The sequence below is a fragment of the Protopterus annectens genome, chromosome 14.part0, assembly GCF_019279795.1.
Source record: "Protopterus annectens isolate FY-2018-M chromosome 14.part0, PAN1.0, whole genome shotgun sequence".
NCBI lineage: Eukaryota > Metazoa > Chordata > Ceratodontiformes > Protopteridae > Protopterus > Protopterus annectens.
Genome location: NC_056748.1, coordinates 521,859,325 through 521,882,099, shown reverse-complemented (window position 1 = coordinate 521,882,099; position 22,775 = coordinate 521,859,325). Strand labels below are relative to the sequence as shown.

At 42.8% G+C, this 22,775-nt stretch overlaps 1 protein-coding gene across 2 annotated transcripts in view; it reads left to right on the top strand.

The window, feature by feature from the left end:
- Positions 1-22,775, top strand: part of CSGALNACT2 (chondroitin sulfate N-acetylgalactosaminyltransferase 2) — a 784,311-nt gene that overhangs the window by 609,611 nt on the left and 151,925 nt on the right. For both annotated transcript variants that reach the window (XM_044056275.1, XM_044056276.1), the window contains exon 5: positions 11,627-11,728. In XM_044056275.1, coding sequence (XP_043912210.1) covers positions 11,627-11,728 — 102 coding nt within the window. The remainder of the gene's footprint in view (positions 1-11,626; positions 11,729-22,775) is intronic.

Sequence of the window (22,775 nt, the reverse complement as noted above, 5' to 3'; positions counted from 1 at the left end):
TCTACCTTGGATGGGTCCGGAACCGCTGTGCAGGCACCGGCTTCTGAGGAAGTTCCTTGCATTATCTATATTCGACGCAAACTGATGACTTCTTTTGCATCTTCAGTTCTTTCTAAAACTACCAAGTTTCTATGGCCAAGAGTACAAGCTATGCCTAAAAAACTGAAAACCCAAACTCAGGCGCCTGCTTCCTTGCCACAGTCTCAAATGTTTAAAATGGCAGAAGACCTGATCATGCTGATTAGGGGAAGCCAGCCTTCCCCTGCTAAAAGAAAGAGACTTATCCCCAGCAGCTTTATCCGACCAAGAGTCTGATGACTGAGGTTTCTGAATATGAAGACATGCCCTAATCTGCCTATGAGGATTCAGATGCAGAGGAATCCATTCCTTCAGACTCCCCTCCAGAGGATTTTTCTTTTGGTGAAACCCTACATACATTGTGAAAGCATTTCCACAGGGAATGCCAGGATTATCCTCAGCCTAAAAAGAGGCTCAGGGAATTTTTAGACTTGCCACAGCACAGACCCTTAACTATCCCTCCTGTTCTGGATGTTGGGGATGATGTCTCCATGGAATCCAGTCTAACTCCTGATACTTTACCCCTGCTCCAAGGAAACCTGACCGGTATTATAGAGTCCCTGACACTCGCAAATTTCTCTTCAAAAATCCTACTGCTGACCCAGAGGTCATCTCCCAGGGACCTAAAGAAATAAAAACTATTACAGCTAAGAATCCCAACCCTTCAGACAGGGATTCCCGAGCTTTAGACAGATGAGGTAAAAAGTATACACCTCTGCAACACTCGCCATTAGAGCATTGAATTGTCAGTTCCGCATGCTGAAATACCAGCAACATAGTATGGAACTTATTAAGCAAAAACTGTCTACCTTTCCTGACTGTGCAGAAAATAAAGATTTACAGGAGCTTATGCATTCTGCAAGCCAAGTCAGCAAGCATACCCTGCAATTTGGGTTTGATGCTCTAGAAGCATCTTGCAGGGCAGCAGTCACAGGTTCTGTACTTAGAAGGCATGCCTGGCTTAAGTTGCAGACCTTGCCAGACCATGGCAAATCAAAATTATTGGATACACCTCTGAACAAGGACAATCTTTTTGGCACCAAAGCAGAAGAGGTTTTAAAAAAGATGGAAGAAAAGGCTAAGTCTATGTAGACAGTCAAAGATTTTTTTGCAAGTGCAGCCTCCAAGATTTAGTAGGCATTGCCCCTCGAAACATTGGTCCTTTCCAATCCCCTCAAGGCTACCTCAAACTAGACCCACGGGAAACAGACCCCCTCCCCCAGATTACAGTCTCAGGGTATGCAGAGATCTAAGCAATGGAGTATCTCCACTTCTAAAACAGGGAGTGCTAAGCCACCCCCTTATGGAAAGAATTTGCAATGACTTCTCAATTCCACTCCTCACCTCTGCCCAATTGCTCATGCCCCTAGGAGGAAAACTTGCCCACCATGCAAAAAACTGGACCTCCATTACCAACGACCGATGGATCCTCAACATAGTATCCCAGGGGTACAGATTTTATTTCCACATGCTGCCAACCCCAAAAGGGTTCCCAGACCTTCCTCCAAACCAGTGGGCAGAGGCACAAAACCAAGTTCAGTCCCTGCTCTCCATAAGGGCAATTCAGTAGAACAGATATGCCAAGGTTTTTATTCCAGACTTTTCCTGGTACCCAGAAAAGAGGACACCTGGCACCCAATCTTACATCTATCTATTCTAAACACCTTCCTGGTGGTACCAAAATTCAAAATGCTCACCCTACAGCAGCTTCTCCCTATGCTGTCCAAAGATGCCTGGTTAGCCACCCTAGACCTAAAGGAGGCCTATCTGCACATCCCAATCAGGGACTCCTGCAGGAAATATCTACAGTTCAGGGCAGGATGTATGTATTATCAGTTCTCTGCACTTCCCTTTGGCTTATCCACTGCTCCCAGAGTTTTCACAAAATGCCTGGCTCCAGCCATTGCCTATTGCAGACAGAAAAATATTCAAATTTACCCTTACTTGGGTGATTGCCTGATTCAGGCAGACAGTCAGGAAAAGCTGTTGCAGCACCTGACATTTGTAAAGGAGCTTCTAACCTCCCTGGGGCGTGCTGTCAGCGAAAAGAAATCCAAACTAGTCCCCAGTCAAAAAAAATTGTATTCCTGGAAGCAAGCTTCGACACAGCATCCCAGATGGCATTCCTTACTCCAGAAAAACAGACCTATCTGACAGGCTACTTTGCTCAAATGGCCACCAGAACCCAGCTATCCACAAGGAAAATCCTGCAGGCTGTAGGGTTCATGGCCTCCTGCATTCTGCTAATTCCATATGCCAGACTGCATATGAGAAAACTTCAGTGGTACGTAGTCTTTGGTGCCAACATTCTCAGGACCTGGAAACTATCATACCTATAATACTCTGTCTAAGGAAAGAGTTTCTTTAGTGGGCAGCAGCATGCAACCACAACAAGGGACTACCCTTTATACAACCCCATGCCACCCAGACCCTAACCACAGATGCATCAGACTATGCCTGGGGTGCACATCCGGATGGCAGGTGCATTCAGGGCCAATGGAGCCCAAACCAAATTCATCTGCACATCAACCAAAAAGAGGCTGGTTGTTCGGCATGCTTTGACAGCTTTTCAGATCCCTACTTTCACCGGGACCCTTTCTAATAAAAACCAACAACACCACAGTGATGTGGTACATCAACAAGCATGGGGGAACCCATTCTTATCCTCTCTGCAGGCTAGCCATGACCCTGTGGAACACTGCCTCAGCCATGCATATTCACCTGCAAGCTCAGTTCCTGCCAGGCAAACAAAACTCTGTGGTGGACAACTTTAAGCAGAAATCTCCTAGAACCACACAAGTGGCATTTAGACCACAACAGCTTCAGCCTTTTGACCCAGAAATGGGGTACCCCGAAGGTGGACCTTTTTACCTCCCCCTACAACCATCAGCTCAGAAAATTCTGCACCAGGTTACCTCACAGCAAGGCCTGGAAAGTGGGTGCCCTATTCTTCCAGTGGGAAAACCTCTCAATCTATGCATTTCCCCCTCTGCCTCGTCTTACAAGAGTACTACTCAAGATAAGGCAGGAAAGCCCAAGGGCAATCCTGATTGCCCCAGACTGGCCACGCCAACACTGGTACCCACTACTGTGCAGTCTCACTGGTGCCACCATGGCCACTTCCTCAGATCCCAACCCTCCTGACTCAGCAGGAGGGACAGATCTTGCATCCACATTTGCAGACCCTGAACCTTGCAGCCTGGCTTATTCCTTGAATTCTCCTCCAGTGGCCAGCCTAAGCAAGCAGGTACTGGACATCATACGTGAAGCCAGATGACCCAGTACAAGGAAATCCTATGCTGATAAGTGGAAAAGGTACTGATGTTCATCGTGTTACACTGCTGCAGTCATCACACTTGGGTTATCCTGCCGTCAGGCGGTCCCGCAGTCGGCCAGAGTTCCAAAGTCTTGGTCCGGCGTCGGTTGCTGTCACTTTTTCCCTGACGTCAGTGCACCAGGGGTATATAAGAGGCATCCACCCCCATTTTCTTAAGTCTTTCTTGCCGCGCGGTGCCTGAAGCAGAAGCAGTTCGCAAGTGCCGGTCAGCCGACTCCTGAGATTTTCAAATCGAATTTCAGACCGAAGTCTTCAATAAAGCTAAGTACCCCATTGGGGAACCTTTTCTTGCCTCAGTCCAATGTCAGAAAAAGTTAACAATTGCATTTCTTGTGGGAAGCAAATACCTCATAATGACTTTCATTCTTATTGTATTCCTTGCCTAGGCCCAGACCACGACGTCACAGGTTGTCGGTTTTGTGCTAGGTTTAACAAACGAACTATTAAACGTCGGTTTGATTTTGCCCGACATTATTTTGGTAGGAAATGTAATTATACCATGCCGTCAGAGCAACCGACGACTGGAATGCATAAAAAACGCAAAGATAAGGACAGGCAGCCGAGACCCAAACCAGACTCCGAGGCCTCTGCTAGGCCAGTCGCCAGTTCTCCGGTTTTCAGTGAGGCGCCTACACAGCCCCTGATGACCACTGATTTAGAACCCCAGGCGGCATCCGATTCCCAAGCGGAGATTGCTAGGCCTCCACAACCTTTTATCTTTAGGCCTTTCCGACTCCATGGCTGCAGGAGATTCCAGTGCAGTTGAAACGCCTTCAGTTGCAGAAGGTGTCTTCAGACCGACTACACTCACTATTAAATCCTATGCAAAGCTGAAAACTCCTTTAAAAGCCAAAAAGACTGTACAGCAGTCTCCAGTACAAGGCCCCATGCCTATGAAACAGATGCTTAAGATGGCTGAAGACTTAACTACCCTAATCAGGGGTTCCCATCCCCCTCCTGATAAAAGACCTAGACAGGAGGAGGACTATGCTTCCTCTGACCAGGTTTCAATTTCCTCAGATTCTTCTGAGGAACAGAAATACTCTTTTCCCCCTTATGAAGACTCATGCTGAAGAGTCTATTCCTTCAGCATCTCCCCCAGAAGACTACTCTTTTGGGGAAACTTTACATACCATGAGGGAACATTTCCACTGGGAAGGCCAGGATTACTCTGATTCTAAGAAAAGGCTCAGAGTTCCTTTTACTACCCCAGCACAGACCACTTGCTATTCCACCCATGTTAGACATTGTGGATGATGATTATTCAGAATCTAGCCTTAACCCAGATTCACTACCTCCTGCACCAGCCAAACCAGACAGATACTACAGAGTCCCTGACTCACACAAATTCCTATATAAAAGCCCTGTTGCTGACCCAGAAACCATTTCCCAGGGTCCCAAAGGCCTCTATTGCTAAAAATCCTGTACCCTCTGAAAGGGATTCTAGAGCACTAGACAGATGGGGAAAGAAAGTATATACCTCAGCTACTCTAGCTATGAGGGCCTTAAATTGCCAGTTTCACATGCTGAAATAGCAACAATATTTGATGTCTCAATTAAAACAAAAAATGATCACACATACAGAACAGCCTGATTACAAGGAAATGCAAGATTTGTTGCATGCAGCTGAACAAGTGGGAAAACATACTTTGCAATGTGGATTTGATTCATTCGAAGCTTCTAGTAGAGCAGCAGTGACAGGGTCTGTCATACGTAGGCATGCTTGGTTAAAAGAACAAACTTTACCTGATCATGTTAGTTATTGGATGCACCTTTACAGCAGGATGTTTTATTTGGTGTAAAAGCAGAAGAGGTTTTAAAGAAAATTGAGGATAAGGCAAAATCTATGCAGATGGTCAAGGATTTTTTACAGGTTAAACCCCCTCGTTTCAGCAGAAATTGGCCAACCAAAAACTGGTCCTTTCCAGCTTCTGACAGACCACAGAGGGGCAAATAGACTCCCTAGGGGCAGAGGTCAGTCACAAGGCCCTTACAAACCTCGCCAATGGGGTGCCACAACCCAGAAAGGAGGAGAAGACAGGTGTCAAACTATCAGAAGACAAACACAATGACTTACCCCTCAGACTGCCAAGCAAATCTCTCTTGGCACCTCCCTTGGGAGAAAAACTAGCACTTTTTGCAGGCAACTGGCACATCATCACAAAAGACAAATGGGTCCTAAATATTGTATCTCAAGGATACAGATTCCACTTTCACACTTTACCAAGGATAAAAGGAATGCCAAATCTGCCACCAAATCAATGGGCAGAGGCTCAAAAACAAATTACAGCTCTCATGGACATGAGAGCCATTCAACAGGTTCCTACACAGGAGCAAGGACAAGGATTTTACTCAAGACTCTTTCTAGTTCCCCGAAAGGACAAAGCCTGGAAGACCCATTCTGGACCTCTCAATTCTAAACACATATCTGGAAGTACCCAAATTCAAGATGCTAACACTACAGCAACTTCTTCCCATGCTGGGCAAGAAGGCTTGGCTAGTAACATTGGACCTCAAGGAGGCATACCTGCATGTCCCTGTCAGTCAAAATTGCAGAAGATACCTCCAATTTATAGCAGGTTCAACCCATTACCAATTCTCTGCACTGCCCTTTGGCTTATCTATTGTGCCCAGGGTCTTCACAAAATGCCTGGCACCAGTAATTGCATACTGCAGACAAAGAGGAATTCAAATATATCCATACCTGGACGACTGCCTTATTCGAGCAGAAAGCAAGGACATACTTTTAAAGCATCTGGCGTTTGCCAAAAACCTATTAAGTTGCCTAGGGTACACAGTAAATGAAAAGAAGTCAAAACTAGTGCCCTCACAAGACACAATATTCCTGGGTGCCAGCTTAAATACAACAGCCCAGATGGCTTATCTCACGCCAGACAAGCAAGAACAACTGACTCAATACTTCAAAATGATGGCAACAAAGACCCAACTCCCTGCAAGAAAAATTCTGCAGGCCTTTGGATTCATGGCATCTTGCATACTACTAATACCATATGCAAAACTGCACATGAGGAAATTACAGTGGTACCTGAAAAGCGTATGGACTCAACACAGCCACAGCTTGGAAACAATAATACCACTCATTCCCTGCCTTCAACAGGAGTTTCTATGGTGGGCTCAGGCATGCCACCTCAACAAGGGTCAGCCTTTTACCTTACCCACAGCCAGGCAAACTATAACAACAGATGCATCGGATTATGCCTGGGGAGCACACATGGCAGGGCAGTGTGTTCAGGGCAAATAGTCTGCAGATCAAAGGCATCTACATATCAATCAAAAAGAGATGCTAGCTGTACAAAATGCCCTAACAGCTTTCAAGGACCTCCTACATCCAGGACAACTCCTAATAAAGATGGACAACACCACAGTGATGTGGTACATAAACAAGCAAGGGGGCACACATTCCTACTCCCTATGCAGGCAAGCAATGACCTTGTGGAACACAGCACTGACCTACCATGTTCAACTACAAGCACAATTCCTGCCAGGAAAGAAAAACACATTGGCAGACCATCTAAGCAGAAACATCATAGATCCTCACGAGTGGAAACTAGATCCACAAGTATTCGCAATGATAACTCAAAAAATGGGGGAGCCCAGACATAGATCTGTTTGCTTCCCCCCAAAACTACCAACTACGGAAATTTTGCACAAGGACATACCACACACTAGCTTGGAAAGTGGACACCCTCTCATTCAGTTGGAAAACATTAACAGTGTATGCCTTTCCTCCACTGCCTCTTCTGGCAAAGGTGCTGCTGAAAGTCAGATTAGAGAGGCCACAAATGATACTCATTTCTCCAGACTGGCCATGCCAACACTGGTATCCAATACTAAGGAGCATGGCTCACCATGGATTTTACCTCAAATTCCTCACCTGCTCACTCAGCAAAACAATCAGATTCTACACAGCCAGCACAAGACTTTAAATCTGGCTGCATGGCAAATTACCTAAACAACCAGTCAACACTTCTCTCTAAAGCTGTTATGGATGTCATTCTGGAGGCCAGGAGGCCCAGCACCAGGAAAGCCTATTCAGACAAATGGAAAAGATTCTGTGCCTGGAACCAGGCTAAAGGCCAAAATCCCCTTGTCCCAAATATTCCTCAGATTCTACAATATTTAACTGAGATGTTGCACAAAGGACTTTCCTTTTTCCATGCCTCAGCTATTTCAGCTCAATACAACACAGAGCCTCCTATATTTTCACATCCATTACTATGACAGTACCTCAGAGGGGCTAAGAACATAAGACCACCCCGGAGAGCACCAACACCAACTTGGGATCTCAACTTTGTTTTGGAAAAACTTACACTACCGCCCTTTGAACCAGCTTTTACAGCTGGTTTACAGTTTCTGTCATGGAAAACTGCCCTGCTGCTGGCAATAATTTCAGCACAAAGAGTCTCAGAGCTACAGGCCCTAATGGCAGTGGAGCCTTTCATCATTTTTCATCAAGATAGAGTCGCTTTACGAACTAACCCTTCCTTTATGCCAAAGGTGGTATCCAGTGTGGCCCTAAACCAAACTATTCATTTGCCCACCTTTTATCCAAACCCCCAGAACAAAGGGGAAAGGCTCCTACACTCTTTGGACATTCACAGGCAATTACGTTACTACTTGGATAAAACTAAGGCTTTCAGAAAATCTGACCAGCTCTTTGTATCCTATGCTGCAGGATCACAAGGAAAGGCTATCTCAAAACAGACCATTTCAAAATGGATAGGACATTGTATCCGTTTCTGCTACACACACCATGGGAAACCTGTACCTGGTAACATTAGGCCCCATTCCACCAGGGCTACAGCAACATCAACAGCCTTCCTCAGAGGGGTACCAACCAAGGATATTTTGGAGGCTGCAAGTTGGAGTTCAGTGCACACCTTCACCAAGCACTATCACTTACCTCTATACTCTAAAACCAGAGCTGGCTTTGCCACTGCAGTTCTACAGGGCCTACTAGCTTCTCCAAACACTGTTTAGTTCCACCGCCCATCCTTAGCTTTGGGATTCAACCCAAGTGTGCAGACTGCAGCAGTGTAACACGATGAATATAGTACAGTTTTGTACCTACCATAAATGTAGATGTTCGAGTGTTCACACTGCTGCAGTCCAGGTTACCCTCCCTCCATCCCCTCTGACCTAGCTGAACTTTTCTATACCTTTCTATCCTGTACAACCTTTGTGGTGTATTTGCTTGTAACTGAAGGTATTCCTTTTATTCCTTTTATATGTTTTATTAGCAATATGTATTGCCTACCTACTTGGGGGCACCTGACATCTGGGGCAAGAAAAACTGAAGAAAATGGCATTGGATGCCTCTTGTATACCCCTGGCGCACTGACGTCAGGGAAGAAGTGACAGCAACCGACGCCGGACCAAGACTTTGGAACTCTGGCCGACTGTGGGACCACCTGACAGCAGGATAACCCAAGTGTGATGACTGCAGCAGTGTGAACACTCAAACATCTACATTTATGGTAGGTACAAAACTGTACTTTCCTGGATTCACTCTAATGGAGCAGATACAGCACAACCCTCCTTACCTCTCATCCTGGATTACCTAGCAGACCTACTCCTCAGAGGCCTGTCCTCATTAAGATACATGCCTCTGCCATCTCTGCTCATTACAGCACCGAGCCACCTCTCTTCTCGCACCCTCTCATTAAACATTTTCTGAGAGGGGCTAACAACTTAAGGCCACCAAGAAGACTGTGGAACCCTTCATTATTTTTCATGCTGACAGGGTCTCCCTCAGGACTAACCCTACTTTTATGCCTAAAGTGGTGTCCAATGTGGCTCTCAACCAATCTATCCATTTGCCCACCTTTTTCCCTAATCCTCAAAATAAGGGGGAAAGGATCTTGCACTCCTTAGTTGTGCACAGACAGCTCAGATTCTACCTGGATAGGACTAAGCCCTTCAGGAAGTATGACCAGTTACTAGTTAGCTTTGTACCAGGGGCAGCGGGCAAGGTGATATCAAACAAATCATCTCCAAATGGATATCACACTGTATCCATTTTTGTTACTAACACCATGGGAAACCACCCCCTCTGGGGGTCAGAACGTATTCCACGAGGGCAACTTCAACCTCTACAGCCTTTCTCAGAGGAGTCCCTATCAGGGACATTCTGGAAGCTGCTACTTGGAGTTCTGTTCATACCTTCACCAAGCATTACCACCTGCCTATCTTTTCCAAATCCAGGGAGGGCTTTGCAACAGCAGTCCTGCAGGGCATACTAGCCAGCCCCAACTCTTCTTGACTGCCTCCACCCATTCTTCAGCTTTGGGAATCAACCCAAGTGTGATGACTATAACAGTGAAACATGAACATAGTACAGTTGTGTACACCTGCCATGAATGTAGATCTTCAAGTGTATTCACTATTGCAGTCCTGGCTTCCCACCCTCCAGCCCCCTTGTCTCTATCTCTAACCCCTTACAGGGCTACTGGTATTTGTTTTTTTACTGGTGGTATTTTTCCACCATAACTTAGCTCCCTGTCTGGGGGCTCCTGACATGTGTGGCAAGAAAAACTGATGTAATGGCATTGGCTGCCTGTTTTTATACCCCTGACAACCGGACGTCAATCCTAAAGCAATAGCAACTGACACAGAAATACTAAGCCTCTGGTATTCGGGCTATAACTGAGGGCTACCCCTGGCAGGATAACCCAAGTGTGATGACTGCAACATTGAATACACTTGAACATCTACATTTATGGTAAGTGTACACAACTGTACTTTTGTTAGCGGTTTATAGATGTAACTATCAGACTGGTTGTTGCTAGTCAGAACCTTGATTTAATTTGGAACTGTTTATTTTTTTTTCTTTGATGGTGTTTCACAGCCAAACCAGTTATCCCATTATGTAAACTAAGTAAGTAAAATTTAAGCCAACAGTGTTCAGTTTGCTGGGTTGTGTTTCTTAGCAGGATGTTTGTGGGTGAGACATATTACCTTCCATTTATGTTGAATAACTCAACATAAAGACCTGCAAACTTGTTTAAGTCTTCAGCAGTATTTGTTGCTATTAAGACTTACCTTTCTGCCATAGTATGTAAGTAGGACATCTGTTTCCAGTATTGTCTGTTTGATCTGTTGTAATATCCATTGACCTTTAGTTGTTTCTTAATTTTTATTATAAATTTAAATTTAACTGGGTAGGTATTAAAAATGTATCATTTTCAGCCACAAACTGGGCCAGAGAGAAAAAAATACAAAAAATATGAAGGACGATTGTAATCAATGTAGTCCTATAAATAAATATACATTAAACAACATTAAACTTAACAGTTACATACAGGGAAACATTTTGTGGCTGTAGAGCCGTCTAACTCTAGATTCCCGGTGATTTCATTAATTGATATATAATATATTCTGATCAGTGCTAGCTAGCTTTTAAAATCAAACGGGCATTGAAAGCACGTGGTCTGTGGTGCAGAAAAAGTTACGTTTTGACAAACTGATTAAGAGGAAATGAGTAAGGAAGTACTTTCAATGTTGATTCGCCTTTTTCCAAAAAAAATGGAAATCATTTTTTTTTCATTTAAATTTGTTTCTGTCTGAGACTGACATTGTTTTATTTTGGTTACGATGTGTAATTTCACTGTTGATGTTTTGGGGCTGTACTGTTCTCTTAGAAACGCTGGACACCACAGTGTTCGGTGTCAGTTAAAGCCTAGCCAATTTCTCTTTCAAAGGTGAGAATCAAAGCCTGCCGCTTGTATCTGGTAAACAGAATGATTTATGATTGTAAATATTGCGTACTTTTTTCCTTTTTGTTTGTTCCAATGTCCTGCAGTAGCTTAATTTAGGGGACGAGTTGCCACCATGTCAGTTGTGCTGTTATTTTTGTACCAGAATACCTCAGCAATAAAATTATCCGATAGTGAAGTCGGAAACGCTGTATGCAAGACCATATATATTTATATATATATATTATACACACACACACACATACACACACACACAAAATGTTTCTTTGACTTCCCTTTTATTTTGTTTTCTTTCAGTTTCTCACATGTATCTTTGTCCATTTCACTTGTTCTGTCCCTCCTCAGACCAGTAGCTCTTTTTATCCTGTGTAATGTGTTTGGTGTCAAGATGTACTTAACTGCTGTCTTCTCACAGCTGCTAAGACTTACCTAAAGTGGAACTGACTTCCCTCTTTTTTTTTTTTTTTTTTTTTAGGGATGTCTGTATCCAACAAGATCGAAGGATTCACCTCACAGTAGTCTATTTTGGCCAAAGTGGGTTGTCAGAAGTCAGAACCATCTTGGAGGCAGTGGCCAGGTATGCCAACGTCTAAACAATGGAGGAACACTTTTTTGGTACCGTAAATTTTCAGTTGCACAGATGTAAAATACTAAATGAGTGAGTAAGGTTTGATTTTTTTCTGTCAGCGCTACCAGACATTCTTCTGTCACTGCTAGGGTAAGTAGGTATGTCTTTGGCTTGTTTAACACTTAAGCCTGAAAAAGGTGCTTTTATACTTTCCACAGTGAAGAAATTAATCCTTACTCCATTTCATATTTTGATCTAGACAGAATGAAAATTCCCCTATAATAGGTTAGTCCAAGTCACAAATGTTGTCACTGCCAGGCAGAGATGTATGGTCTGATCTTTCTATGACATTGTTTCCTTTGTTACAAGTTTCTGTGGTTAGTGTCATACTGTGGCTAAAACATTATTGTGACCTTTCCTACACACTTCCCACCAGCACAGGACAGAAGTACCTAGGGTGATTGTCATGAGTGGAAAAGCATGATGAACATGGCTGCCCAGAGAAAAGTTGGGAGTGTGACTTCAACAAATGGAGATGCAGTTTGCACACTTCTGAGAGTATGATCCATTTTGAAAGAATGAGGTTCTAATCCAGTCTGAAATGAGTCCAGGAGATTGGTTCCACTGATTTTAGAGAGCCCACTGTAAGACCAACATGTGATATTAGATGTGTAGCACCAGAACTCCACTACCCTAGTGCTTCCTCTGGCTGTGGCCATGCGTGAGTGGTGCACTGCTGCTTGACAGGATTCTGATTCCCATTGTTCTCAGCATCAGCTGTTTGTGTGAAGCCATGGGACCCAGCATGGTGTGTGGCCCCCACTTCCTCTCTGCAGACAGTAAGGAGGGTGACCAGTGAAAGTGCCAGAGGAAGGTGAACCTAGTATGCCTTAGTCTTGTGGCAACAGCAAAAAAACAGATGGGAGACTTTTTTTCTTTGTCAGGGCAAGTTGGATACAGTAACACCCGGATGAAGTCTCCCAGTATACTAATTCACATTTTTATGCTGTATCATGGCTGCTAGGGATTGGGGGTGTGTCCTCACCAATCTGCACCAGGGCATCTTTCCATGTGGTAGTTCTTTTTTCCTTATAGGGAAGAAGAGTTTCCATTGTTTGCACTGCAGTTCTTCTTGCAGTTTATCCGTTCTATTCCTGAAACAAGGCCGCTGGTGTTGCATGTAGGAATGTTAGCACTGTGTTAGCTTGTCCGCTCCCTGGTTAAAGTCATTCTGATTTGTTTGATTTTTTTCCTTTGATGAACATATTAGAGATCAGAATTTGACTTCAACGTGTGAGTTGTGCGTATACCTTATCATACAGTGCCACACTTTACTTCGGTCAATGTGCTTCACAGCAGCGCTACTGTTAACTCTCATGTTGAACTGCCATCCTTAAGATGCCATGGGCATGTATCTGTGTTTTTTTAAGACTCATCACACATGAATTAAACGTTTCGGTCATGATACTTAAGATTTGCACTGATGTCATTGATGTTTGTTTGCTGACACCCCTTAAAGAGGACTTTCCTTTTAAGGAGATGTTGCATAAGTGTGAGAAAACCCCATCTGTATAAAACCAGGTGGTATGGGATGGTCAGAAATGTATACGCAAACCCACTGTTGCCCAGCTGTCTGTACAACAAAGGCATTTATCAGGTGTGTGTGTATATATACATTTGTATTAATTTATTTGTTGCATAACAAGCAAGAAGTGGGCATTTTTGTGAGACTTAACATCAGGGACATTGAGGCTCCTAATAGGGCATGAGTTAATGTTTAAGCAAATAAAAATAATCATGCGAATCACAGATTGTCTGAAAGCGTGCTGGATACTGTACCCCATTACAGAGGGAGTATTATCAGAACAATGAAAGCATTTCTGTCGCTGTGTGTATGTATGTCTGTCTGTGTGTGACAACATCAAATCATGCAGTTTATTGTTTAGACTCCCACTGCTGAGCAAAGCTGCGTTAATGGCAGGATTAGCATTTTCTGAGTTGGAGTATCTTACAATTGAACTGTGCTTAAAGAAAGGCGATAATATGGGCAAAAAAAGTTTTGGCCAATATGCAGAAACCATGGGGAAAGCAGTGAAAGTCATACCAGGAATAGCATGCAAGCCAGTCAGTCACCACCCTTGGCACCTTCCTTACTGCTTTGCACTATATCCATTCCGTAGCAATAACTTCATTAGCCAGACTCCCTCTTCCATTTCATCCCATTAAGGCTCTTCTCATATATTACTATTAATATTTATCTCTCATGTCTTTTTGTACATCTTGCAGCCTTCCCTTCACCTGACTATACTGCTTACACCCCCTACATCCGTACACAATTAAGTCAGTAATTTTTGCTTTTTACTACTATGTACCCCTACCTATTCTGTCCTAACAGACCCCTCGCCACATACCCCCATCCTCATTCATGTCGGTGTTCTCCACACCTGTACTCTTAAAACATCCCTAGATCTCAAAGTTACTTGTAAGGCTACTGACTCAACACAGTCTATTTTAAATTTCAACTTGTGATTCCCCAAATAAACCCTCCCTACTTCCTGTCTTAACTGCAGCCTCATTCGCTAACCTTTAAACCCCTCTTATTTCTTACATTTTTGAAACGCGTTTCTCCCTAGTACTTCTTCTCCTGCTTCCACATTTAACGTCCTACCAACATCCATTACCCTCATAATTCCAACAAAACTCTTATATTATGTCCTTCAAGTAAAATATTTCTGAACCTCATCTCCTAATCACCCCTATCTGTATCATCACTTGTATGTTCTACTACTCAAGTGCAGTTATCCAAACCAATGGCCATTCACTCACAAATTTGGTATTAAACATAAAATCAAGAAAAAATACCTTTACCTGTACTATCACATCTCCATAACCATACTTAGCAGTGACTTTCATCCAAACCCAGGCCCAACTCAGAATATACAAGCATCAGACAATATATCCCTAGGAGTTCCTTTATTAGTACCAACTCACCCAGAGTCCCACCCTGGCCTTCATCTGAACCCTATACTAAGAGCAACAGGCTCAAACCTTGGGGAGGGGACAATATGCAAACAAAATCTAGTTCTTGTGGCAGGATTTTAACAAGGTCAATACTTCACAGCTGAGCTCTATAAAACACTGAGCCACACACCTTTGTATACTAGGCAAACACCTGCATAAAGGGGGAAAGCACCAGACAGAAACAACGGAACAATAGACAGCCAGTCAGTAAGGAAGACCTTGGGGCGAGTAGTATCCATTTCCAGAAGACAGGTGCAGAACCATTCATTTTGTCACCAGAAAAAACAACCACAACCTCTGGGCCCCAAATCAGCAATAGTCAAAATAAAATCACTTTCCTGCTGTGTGCTCCAAGCCTATCTGAAACAAGGTCAAGGTGCAGCATAACACAGCCAGATACCAACAAGTTCAGTACACCGTAACTGAGCACTGTGAAGTACACTTGTAAGGTGTACCACCTCAAGTCTGGTGTGCAGGATGAGAAGGCAGGGAAAGAAGCAGTTGTTGTTCTGAAGACTAGCAGTCCGTTTAATTGGGGGATGAACCAGCATAGCTGTGTTGCTTGAGTGCAGGAGTGTGTGGTGGGTTAGGACAGGAAAGGGAGGAGGCAGGTACCATTTAGGTAGTGCTGGCAAAGCTGTTGGTGGGATGAGAAGGAACTAACATGCCACTAGTGGCAGGAGTCCTGTGGGAGTCAGGGTGGCACTTCATGGAACTTTGTGTCCTGAGGGAGTCAGGGTGGCACTTCATGGAACTTTGTGCTCTCCTCAGGGAGTCAGAACGCCATGGAATTGTGTGTCCTGATGAGAGCATGAGAAAACAAGAAAACTAATAGTCTGTCTAATTCAAGTGTAGAGAGGTGCCATTAAGATAGTTTATTTTATGGTGAGATCAGATCATCAGACTGTCTCATTCGAAGTTTCTATCCCCCCCCCCCCCAACTGTAGTCAAGCTAAAAACCTTCCCAAAGGCTGACTACAACCTCCTAAGGGAGGGTATCTGTAGCTTCACACCACTGCCTCCCTCACAGGGTGCAGACAACTATACTGAACTTTACGTCAATGCAATATACGAGCACCTGTACAACTGCATGGACTCAGCCATACCCAATGGAACTAAGACCTGTTCCTCAAGGAAATACATACCTGTTTGGTGGACATCCTCTTTCAACAGGCTTTACAACAAAAGGAAGAAACTGTTGTCCAAGAGTAAAAAGGAACATATTCCAAATTGGAAAAACTCCCTCCTTAGCCTCAACAAGCAAGTTAGATCACTAGTGAAAGCCTCCAAAGCCAGTTATGCATTGAAACTAGCCTTCAAAACAAAGGGAAACCACAAAGCCTTCAGTTATGTCTGAAACCTCCATGGCAAAGCCCAGGTTTGTTCCAAATTAGTACTTAGCAGTATCACTTACACCAATCCTGTTGACTTAGCCAACGTGCTAGCAAACAGGTTCAGTGCAAACCTCATCTCCCGTCCCCCCAAAGGCCCTTTTGACATGCCTGATACTTGTCCCGCACCTCATATCTCCATAGATCAAGTGCTAAAGGCCCTGTCCAAGGCAAAGAACACAGCTTCCATGGTACCTGATAGCATCCCAGTCTGTATTCTGCACCATCTCCAGAAAGTACTGGCTTCACCATTGAGCACCCTATTCAACCACAGGCTAAGTAAGTCCAGCAAAGTGGAGAACTGCCATTGTCATCCCCTTGCACAAAGATGGTGACCCTGGAAGTTATTGCCCCCATTAGCTTGACAAGTCTGATCTGTAAAGCCATGGAGCGTATTATTATGGGTCTCATAAACAAGGACATAGGTAGACCCAAGGACATAGGCAATCTCCAAGCACTTGACCCCACCCAGTTTGTATTCAAGGGCAGATCTTGCCTGATGAACGTGGTTGACTTCATTGAGACTGTCACCAAGGCCCTGGATGAAGGATCGTCAGTGCATATAGCTTACCTTGACTTGGCCAAGGCCTTTGACACAATCTTCCACTCGGGCATTATTGAAAAGCTAACACAACTTGGCGTAAATCCCCATCTCATCTGGTGGATGGCCATTTGGCTCACCAACAGGACAGTCAGTCAAAATAGGTGCCTCCACCTTCAATAGCAGACCTGTCACTAGTGGACTTCCCCTTGAATCTGTCCTGGGACCCCTACTGTTTGCCATCTACTTCTTAGAAGTCCAGGCAAAGACAAAAGGCCTGTGGCTGACCAAGTTTGTGGATGACTGTAATGTGGGTGTTGTTATTGACTCCCCAAATGATGTTAACATATTGCAAGAAGGTCTGACAGCAACCTAATGACTGGTGCCAAAGTCATGGCCTCGAGCTAAATGGAGAAAACTGTATCATACCATTCGGCAAAAACATGGCCCCTACTGAGTACCACATCAACAGCAACCCCTACACACACAATCTGTGGTGAGAGACCTGGCACTCATGTTTATAACAGCCTCACATTCAACCATTATGTAGTGTCAGTGGTCAGAAAAGCCTTTTTCTTGGTTCATCTCATAAGTAAAGGGATTGAATCCAGAAAAAAAGGAGGTTATTACCTCTCTGTACACTTCCCTCATTAGACCAATAACTGAGTATTACACCCTGTTTAGTATGTACCTCTCCAAACATCTGCACCAACTGGAAAGGCCACTGAAATACTTCACAAAGAGAATCCATGTCCTCCAACACCTATCCTATGTGGACAGGCTCAAATCACTATTACTCTGTTTGGTGTCATACAGATTGCTCAAGGGTGATCTGTGTCTCGCCTACAAGGCAATCTCTGACCCTGCCGTACTAGAGATGCTCCATATCCATAAGTCTAACTCCTCACACATTACCCACTCAAAAAGCCTGAATCTAATATGTGACATCAACAAAACCTGCTGGAGAGACAGGTTTGTCTCCCAGAGGCTGCCCCATCTCTGGAATAGACTTCCCATATATGTCAAACAGAGCACCTGGCTGACACTCTTCAAGCGCAGCCTTGATGAGTGGATGGGAAACCACAGATTTGTCCCAGGGAGTTCAACCTGTGTCCCTCATTGACAGGTGCTGGCTGAGGTTTCTTTTTTGGAGATAAACTCTTGGCTAGGCTTGTAAGGGCCCCAGGGATATTAGGCTAGTAACCTCCTATGAATGTATGAACTCTGCCAGTAGACGTGGTCAGTATGATCTGGAATTTGTCCAAAAATGTTAGCCACCAGTCTTTGCAGCTTCTGCTGTCATTGTGTAACATAGCATGTTGGGTCTGGAAAATTGGTAGTGCAGTATTCACTTGTATTACATTGTGTAGTGTGGGAACATACAAGCTGTTAGCAGGGCGCAACACATTGTATTAGAAGCAAATGTCCTGGTTACTATGAAAAACTGTATCAATGGATGTAGCCAGTGAGACTGGAATTATCAAGTCAGGTCCTGCTCTGAGGAAGACTGTGGAGCTGTGCAGATGCCAGCCCAGTTGGGGCAAGATGTGGGGTTTTATGTATACATATATTTATTTATTTATACAAGTACCTTCTGGGCAGAGATGGAAATAAGGTATAGCTAAAGCCTGTAGCTATGGACTTTTAATTACAGCCTGCTGGTTAGAAGGTTGGAAGTGATCGAAAAGGTTCTGAGAAAATTTGTACACCATTATGACAAGGTGAAGTATGCTCTGTTTCATTCTAGTTAGATTTTTCCTAGTTGATGTAATAAACTGTAGTACTTATATTTGTGCGTCTTCAGTGTCTGCTTGGACTTTTACTCCGTACAACTTAGGTCTTGGTATTTCAACATTGTACAAGGAAAGGTTATTAATATTCATAACTTGAATGCTTACTGCACAAATCCACATGCCCAAAATGACCATTGTAAATCAGAAATACCCATGCGAATGTTTGGGAGGCAGTAGTAGTTATAAATAAAAGCTAGAGCAGCCACGTTCTTCACCCTGTTAAACACAGAAAGGGAATCAGAACATCAACAGAATCAGACAAACTTCCATATCTGCCCCCCAAAAATTACAAAACAAAATCAGTGCCAGGATGCCATGAGTCTGCGGACATCCTCATGTGAACATTTGGGTGCATGTGCACTCCTTTGTCCCACAAAAAATGGCGGAACTTGTATCCTACCTAGTTTACTGCACAGGTGCCAGTATGTGTACATACATATTTAGCACAAGTTCAGTATATGAGGAAGTCCTAGTATTTTTCTGCTGTCTTCTATAACTGGGAACAACAGTAAGGTTCAGAGATGCCTTTTTGAAGTAATGTAATAGTAAGCAGTTTCTTTCTTTTTAAAATAATGGCATTCTGTAATAGCGATAATTCATTCCCATTGTGGGTATTGGCTGGTTTATCCACAACTTGCTGTAACCACTGCTGTCATGATCAAATTATTAAACCAACATTACCTACAGCTAGTCTCGGATTACTGCTAAACTGCAACTCTCTTCTAGGCATAGGAATTCACCCCTTTCTGTTAACATTGTTTGTCCTCCACTCCCAGATTCCACTGATTTCTCCCTTCTCATCTTTCCTATTAAGAACCCCCCCCCCCAGTTAAGATTCTTAATTCTTGGAATGATAAATATCTTTATTATGGGTATCAGTGTTTTGAGAGAGATGCATGTAAAGCTGTTGAAACTATTTATTTAAAATTTAATATAAATAACAATGAATTTTGAGTCTAATTTACCTCTAATTCTTGAATGGTTACTAACCCTACCATTTAACTAGGAGGGTGGCCTAATGGTTAAGGTGTTTGCTTGCAAGCACAAGGTGCAGGGTTTGAGTCTCACAAGGGATAATTGGCTAGGCTTAAAATGTCTCGCAAGGGCAGTTAGCTTAGTACTAATCTGTGAACCTATAATGTTTGAAATGACTTATAATCAGTGATAATTTAATAATTTAATTTTGAAAATATTTCAAATGTTAGCCAAGGATTACTCAAAACTAGATTAGAAATTTTGGAACTTTTTTACTAAGGAATTTTCTATAGTTTTCATCATCAAAAGTAAAAACAAAAACAACTTATTTTCTCTATTAAAAATACTTGTTGGGCCCTTTACTGGATTATATATACTTCGAAATACTTATTTAGAGCATTTATAACTCCTGTTTGAGTTGCTAAAATGACAAAACAAAATTTCTTTGGATGTTGGAAATGTAGTAAGCAAATGAAAGCTAACTGGTCACATATGGTTTTTGATTGTCATGTGTTATAAGGTTTTTGGGTAAAAATACAAGATTTTTTAAAACATTATGGAATGATATGTTTATTTTAACAAAATAAACGGTTCTCTTTAATGTTTTTGGAATAGATAAACAAAAGAAAGACTTTTCTTACTTAACTTGGAGTATACTTGCAGTGACCAGGAAAAATATTAGTAGAAAATGGAAATCTTCAGAAACAAAATTTGAAGACTTGGTCTTCTAAAGGAAGCTGCAATTAAAGAAGTCAAAGTAAAACAGATGAGAATTTATCCAAACAAGTTATGGAATAGTCCTTGGATGAAGGTTTTGGCCCTTATCGAATCATCATTTTCATCTGCTTAATTATTTGGACTTCTATGCACCTTCCACTGTTTTAGCCATTATTTTGATAGGTTTAGGCTATTGTAAATAATTCCAAATTTATTTGTTTTTTAAAACTATGATTCATCATATTTTAACACTGTATTGTATTTAAAGTTTAGTTTTTGTAATGTTTGTTTTTTTCAAAATCTTAGTAAAATATTTCTGAAAAAAATAGTATTTTTGAACAGTGTATGTCTAAAATTATTTCCATTTCTTCTTTCTTCTAGTGGAAACAATCCCAATACATTATGACTTCCTCTTGACACAAGCCTTATAGTTCCCTCCCTCACCCAGTTTTTGCAAACTTCCTCTACACTTTCTTCACGAGCCTTTTATTCCTGCTTAGGTGTGGTACTTGTAATGTGATTCAGCATGTATTTGCAGTTGTACCAGCATTCCACACAATGCTAAAATAAGAGCATCCCGATGCATCTGGCGCAGGGAAGGGGGGTTGCATCCCTAGTTTGTTTGCTTAGCATATACCAAAAATTAAATTGGCAGTGTCCCAGTGATAGCTTCAGTTTAAATGCATGCCACCCTCTAACAGACATGCATTTGTCTTTTTTGCACATTGTACAGGCTTATTTGCAGAACTTCTCTTCAGTACTAAAATCCAGAGTGCTCTGAGCTGGATGTACTCTTTTGTAGCCCAGTGTGGGAAATGCTGAGTTAACAAGACATCGGACAAGGTATAACTGAAAATGCAACAATTCACATTGCAAATATTTAACAGTTATCCTGTGTTAATCAGGTTGTAATAAACATAACAGTGACAGCAGGGCTTTTGTGGGCTTGGTCCTCACAGAGATTGATAACCTCCAAGATTGGGGAAATTGTGGAGCTATGTCAGCGTGCAAATCTATACTGCCCTGGGGGGGGGACTAAATGTTAAAAAAAAAAATGAACATTTATAGTTTTGAATCCAGACACGAGGTAACGCTTTGCACCTATCATCCAATGCTCATACACAGATTCTGACATGGGCAAGAATTAATCAAACAGCAGAACTACATCTTACTTCTTATTGAACAAAGTCCTTGTTTGTAGAACCTCTGTGGTGCTTTAGGCTCTCCAGAAGAGAGGCAGCATCCAGCTTTTTTGCAGAAGACATGAATGCCCACACCATCTGCTTAACTTAGTTTAGATGAAAGAAGATGACTAAATGCCAAAAAAGGGTTTTTCATCCACCAGGCCATTTTGACCCCCCCATTACCCATTTCTCAATCGTGGACTTCTTCCCAGTTGTCTCCCCTGCACCTCTCTTGACAGCCTGCTTGATTTTGTAGCAGTGGAGCCTGATGGTTCACCGAGTTCATTCCGGGCTTAACTAGTGTAACGCAGAACATGAGGTGTCTCTACACTGTAGAAAGAGAACATGGGTTAAAGCTGCTCGAGCCATTCCTTGACTTGTCCACCTTGGACAAGATCATTCAGTGTGGGAAGGGCTGCTGCTGCTGCTGCAGTAATAGTCATTCTTGGCCAAGGGTGATGCAAAATACTGCAGCAGAGAAGTAGGTTCTACTCCCATCTACTTTGGTCCTGGAGACGTTGGTGAGTATTTTCCCTGCATGGGACATCCCAGCTGCTAGATCTGTAGTAATAATTCCTCCTGTAAACAAACTTCTGTTTTTTAATTTTGTAACTTTATTTGTTGTTGTCTTGTAGGTGAAAACCCTGAATGAGTAACATAAAAAACTGGAGATTACTGGGCTATCTGCTGCACTTTTCCCAGCACAGAGAAATGATATGCAGGCCTTAGACATAATATCGATAAAATGTATAGAAGCTTGACATTTTTTAGAAGAACTATGTGAGATGGCACAGGAAGAATTTATAAATGCCCCACCCACTTCAGATGGCTTTTTCAAATATCAACACTCACGCAAGTGCTTAGTATATCAGTTATGTTTGCAGGATTCCTTTCACTATATCACTAATTTGTATTGCATCTTTGTACCACAGATGTTCTTTATAGTCAGCGTTGCAGTACTGATTCTTGGGTCTTCCTGCCATGCAGAAACCTGTGACGGGCCTGATTTCTGGAGTCTTTACATCATTTTTAGCCAATGGACATCCGAGGACTGACATCTGGGTGTAAGGCGGGCATCTGTTTGTCTGTGCCATCTTGTTCTTTGTAGCTGTGCAGTATGATGCACTTCATAGTGTGTACAAAATGTTTGCAGTCTGTCGGTTGGTTCATTTTTCCAGTTTCACTTTTCTACCAGTCAGATAAGTTCCCTGCTTGGGGATTTTTCACTTCAAGCAGCTGTTAACATTTGTAAACATTAAATTGAAGTGGTAGGAAGCAAATCCTGCATAAAGATTTTCACTGGTTGTATCTGTACTGTTTGGGGCCTCAGCATGACGTCTCTAATTGTCCCAGCTGTGCTGAATTCTAAGTAAAGACTCTTAAACACAGGAATGAAGTATTAGCCACTCATATGGAGTCCTCCGTTTCAGTTCT